At 64.8% G+C, this 4,550-nt stretch overlaps 1 protein-coding gene across 1 annotated transcript; it reads right to left on the reverse strand.

The window, feature by feature from the left end:
- Nucleotides 1–167: 167 nt before the first annotated feature.
- LOC113211672 (uncharacterized) lies at nt 168–4,025 on the reverse strand. Its single transcript, XM_026430122.2, has 7 exons — nt 2,127–4,025; nt 1,810–2,038; nt 1,561–1,691; nt 1,328–1,456; nt 932–1,246; nt 573–681; nt 168–479 (listed from the first exon to the last, which is right to left on the reverse strand). The coding sequence occupies exons 1-7, from the start codon at nt 3,047–3,049 to the stop codon at nt 168–170; spliced, it is 2,148 nt and encodes a 715-aa protein (XP_026285907.2). The 5' UTR covers nt 3,050–4,025.
- Nucleotides 4,026–4,550: the final 525 nt, after the last annotated feature.

Here is a 4,550-nt window from a genome sequence, read left to right on the forward strand (position 1 = left end):
GCCTGTTCCTCTTTGAAGCACATTCTTCCCCAATTTCAGCATATCGACGAGGTCGGAGAAAGATAAGTAGGACAAAACCGAGGTGGGACAGCACTTTTGGGGATTTTGGGAAAATTACCAGGTCGGAGAAAAGTAGGCCGGACAATCTAGCTGCACCGACCCAAACATCACCTCACCCTCACCTTGTACTCGAAGCCCGTCTCCAGCCCGTGCCTCCTGCTGTAGCAGTGGCGCGCGAGGGACCACAGCGCCCAGTACATGTGGCTGAGCGCGCCCATGAGGTGGATGTCCTGGGCCAGCTTGTTGGCCTCGTGCTCCAGGTTGTGGTAGGGCGTGCCAGCGCCCATCAGGTAGCCGTAGATGAACTGGCGCTGGCGGCCCGGGTCCGGGTAGCGGTTGGCGTCGTAGTCGAAGAGCGGCCGGATGTTGGTGTTGTAGTCGAACATCCACTCGTTGAAGTGGTTCGCGATGTCGTACGGCTGGCGACACAGGCACGCGTGTTTTGATCATTGTTTTGTTTCTACCTGAACGTGTCGCACACAGATCGCGTCAATTCCAAGAGGGCCACTCACCTGGTAGTTGTAGGAGGCGTGCTGGTAGTCGGCAAACAAGATCGGCCCGCGCTCCTCGACGGGGATGGCCTTGCGGGACTCGGGCTCGAGCGGAAACAGGCGGTCGCACCTAATCGACAAATAGATTGAAACGTTAGCGACGCGATGTTGAACGGCGTCAAAAATATTGTCAAAACGACATAAAAAACGTTTTTGAACCATTAATAGAAACCGTATCTAAACAATAACATTTCTGAAACAGTGAAAAAACAATAACTTTATTGAAACGGCATTAAAACGACAACGTGATGTAAGGTATTGAAACGATACTTTATTGAAGGGTATCGAAACGATAACGTGTCGACATGCCATGGACTCACGTGGCGCAGCGCCCGCGCGGGCCCGGGCCGACCTTGGCGGGCCCGCGCTGCGGGCAGGTGTGTTGGGCGTTGGCCATGCCCTCGACGGTCTCGGCGGCGCCGTGGGCGCCGTGGGCCGGGCGCGCGGAGCCCCGCACCGTCCGCTCCAGGCGACGCACCGCCTCCCGGCGCGCCGCGGCCGCCTCCGCCTCCGTCGGCGGCGCCGCCCTGCTGCACGGCTGCTCCTCCGCCGCCCAGGGCGCGAACAGGATGTTGCCGGCGTGCAGGTCGTTGTGGCTAAAGACCACCTTCATGGTCCTCATGGTCACCATGTTCCTGTCACGTCACGAGGTCACAGCCGAGTTAGTTAATTGGGGAAGAACAGTCAGTCGAAGTTCCCGGCGGTATTCGGCTCACCTAATCCAAATGATGTTGCTTCGCATGGCGACGCGGGTCAAGTCGATGGCGGTGGAGGGGTACTCCAACTGCATCTGCCGCAGCTCATCGTCGTTCTCAGAAAAGTAACGCCCCACGTACTCGTTCCAACTGTCATCACGAGAAAGAGGGAAAACAGAAAGTAGTTTGCTCGACAGGTTAATCTAAATTGCCTTTTGTAAAATAAATGGCGTGTGGGAGGTATGGTTCGTTACCGGAAGAGTTTGCGCCAGATGTCGACGTCCCTGGAGAGCGGCACGGAGAGGGTGTGCAGGGCGGCCGTTCGGCGGGCGATCAGCTCGGACACGTCGTGCTGGATGGCGCGCTTGGTGGCCAGCGTCACCACCTAGGACCACCAGAGGATGTACCCGTACCCGAGACGTACCCGACGACGTCCCCGGCGACGTCCCCGGCGACGTCCCCGCGGCAACGTCTCCGGGCCCGCGTCAACCCCCGAGACTCACCGGCAGGAACTCCTCGACGCGGCCGCGGGTCCCGAGGCAGCCGTAGGGCCGCGGGCCGCGGTGGCGCTCGGGCAGCGATGAGTAGACGCACGCCTCGACGGCGAGCAGGTGCAGGGGCGAGGCGTCGGCCGCCATGGACAGGCGCAGCATGACGCGCCGGGGCTCGTTGGCGTGCGGCTGCACGCGCCTTGACAGTCGCACGTAGTACAGCGCCGAGCTGTGTCCGGCACTGGCTCCGCGGGAGGCACGGAATGTGGCTTATTCGCGACGTCACTTTTCGTATATCATAATATATATGGTTGGCTTGTTGCCCTTACCTGAGGCGTAGGATGCGCAGCTGGTTGTCCGGGACCGCGCCCCAGACCCCGCCCAGCAGCCGGCTTAGCTGCGTCCTCAGGTCCGCGGGGAAGTTCTCGGTCTTCACAGCGATGCTCCGGTGGTCCCGAAAGAGGTCCTCGTGCTCGTCCTCCGAGTCCCAGTCCCCGGCTTCTTCGACAGCGGTCCGCACGGTCTCTTTTGCGACGGCCTCCTCGGCGGTGGCCTCTTCGGCGGTGGCCTCCTCGGCGGTGGCCTCCTCGGCGATCCTCTGTTCGACCTCCTGCACCCACTTGTCCCAGAACTCGACCATGGGCTGCTTCGCCTGTTTGCGTTCTTGTTGTTTGGAATCCTCGCCTCCCTCCTTGTCCTCCTTGCCGTCCTCATCCCCCTTGACCCGCACGCCCTCCAGGTCACCGTCTGGGTCCTCATCCGAGCTCTCGACCTCCCAGATCACGTTGAGTGGCCGACTTGCCATGTCTACCTCGTCTTCGCTCTCGGACTCCACCGTCGCTGTCGCCGTCGCCGCGACCTCGGCGTCGGCCACGGCCTCGGCCTCGACCTCCACCTCCCCCGTGGCCTCCGCTCGCCCGTCCACGCATCCGTCGTTGTCTCCCATCTCCTCACCTGGCGGGGGGTCAAGGAAACACTTGTCAGTCCCGTCCGCTATTTCCACCTCCTGCAGGGCCTCAGCCACCTCCGCGAGGACGTTGACCACCCCTATGTTCTCCGCGGCCTCACCCCCTTCCGCGTGCGGGAGGCCCTCGTCCTGGCTGTCACTCTCCTCGTCAGAGTCCACATCCCCAATGTCCTCGCCCTCGACCTCCAGGATGGCGTCGAGTCCGACGTCCACCAGCTCGACGACCGCCTGCTCGACCTTCTCCCCCTCCACGACCACCTGGTTCTCCCCGATGTCCTCCCTCATCCTGGCTGCTGCTACCCTGCAGAAAGCCTCCCTCTGGCCGCAGGAGCCTCGCCGTCCCCTCCCCCGTCCTGCTCCTCACCAGCACCCTCACCCACCCCCAGGTGTTCCACTATCTCTGCAGCGTGCTCGTTTATGTCATGGAAGTGGAGATCGTTGTTGTTCCCGTCCTGGTGCAGCCCGGACGCGTCCGCCTCACCTTCTTCGAGTACCTCCAGCTGCCCCTGCGCCACTAGTTCACCCGCACCTTGTGCCGCCTCCGGCTCCTCTAAGAGCTGCAGCTGCTCAATCAGCTGCCGAAGTTCCTCTTGCGCCTGGTCCTCGCGCACTCGCCCCGCCGCCTGCTGTTCCGGTGGCGGCTCTCCCTCCGGGTGCTGGGAGACCCTGGCCGACTGCTGCTCCTCCGGTTCAAGTTCTTGCGCCCCTGGCAGCGGCAGTCGAGCTCTCCCCGGCAAACCCGAAAACGAAAGTCGGAGCGGGCGGGGTTGGCGGCCGGCGTTGCGGTGGCGTTGACGGCGGTCAGCAGGGACGTGCGGCCGCCGCGAGGCGCCAACGGGCAGGCGCGGGCGTGGGCCGGGTGCGCGAAGACCCCCGGGGGTCAGCGAGGCGAAGGGGAAGGGCGGTATGTGCGGCCGCGCCCGCTGCACGAGCCCCTGCCAGTAGCAGAACTCGGCGTACCAGGCCTCGTCGACGGCGCGCAGGTGCTGCAGCGGCGACCACCGCGGGCTCTGGTGCTGGTGCCGGCACGGGCCGGCGCGGGTCCGCGGCGGGGCTGGGCGCTGGGCAGCGGGCGGCGCTGGCGCGGAGGTCGGGGCGGGCGGCTGCTCTGCCCAGTCCTGCTCGGGGCGGACGTAGTGCGGCCACACCAGCGGCGACCACGCCGGCTGAGGCTGCGGCTGCGGCGGCAGGAACAGCGACGCCGAGGGGGCGAGCTGCTGCTGCTGCTGCTCGGCCTGGACAGCCTCCTGCAGCGCGCGGGGGTTCTGGTGCGGGCGGCTAGTCACACTCCTGGGCGATCGGTGGGGTCGACCGCCCATCCTGCAACAGACGAGGGGAGACCACCTTGAGCCCGATACCCCCCGGGCCGATCCACCCGACACCCCGGCGCGCGGGCAACAACGAGGTCCAGGGATGGATCGAACGAGACGCCGCGCGCTGTCTCGAGTGGGCGAGGCCTGGCCTCGGCCTCGGCCTCCTCCCGCCCGACCATTAGACAAGGCCGCTCCGCAGCTCCATCTCAGGTCGGACAATAAGCAAGGATTTGCGGAACCACCGTCGGCACGCCGGGGAGTCAGCTCTACATTCCGGAGGTATATACGCGGTGCCCCCTCCTCCCCTCCTTCTTCCTCCCCGGGAAGCTCCTCTGAAGCGCGCTGAAGCCGGCGCGGGGACAGGGACAGGGGCTGTCTGGCGGGGAGGGGAAGCGGAGGGGGTGAGTTCAAGCAGCGATGTGGCAGCCGGGCTCTCCGACGATCACACAGTTGGCTCCGGGAGGAGGGGGGGG

The sequence above is a fragment of the Frankliniella occidentalis genome, unplaced genomic scaffold, assembly GCF_000697945.3.
Source record: "Frankliniella occidentalis isolate FOCC.00 unplaced genomic scaffold, Focc_3.1 Scaffold3994, whole genome shotgun sequence".
Classification (NCBI taxonomy): Eukaryota; Metazoa; Arthropoda; class Insecta; order Thysanoptera; family Thripidae; genus Frankliniella; species Frankliniella occidentalis.

What these genes read in the sequence shown, in the direction of transcription:
- LOC113211672 (XM_026430122.2), bottom strand. Translation starts at nt 3,049, where the DNA reads ATGAGGGAGGACATCGGGGAGAACCAGGTGGTCGTGGAGGGGGAGAAG. An exon ending in CTGCGCATCCTACGCCTCAG is followed by an intron (nt 2,039 to 2,126) that starts GTAAGGGCAACA and finishes CCGCGGAGCCAG; the next exon opens with TGCCGGACACAGCTCGGCGC. An exon ending in CCGCGCGGGCGCTGCGCCAC is followed by an intron (nt 682 to 931) that starts GTGAGTCCATGG and finishes TTTGTCGATTAG; the next exon opens with GTGCGACCGCCTGTTTCCGC.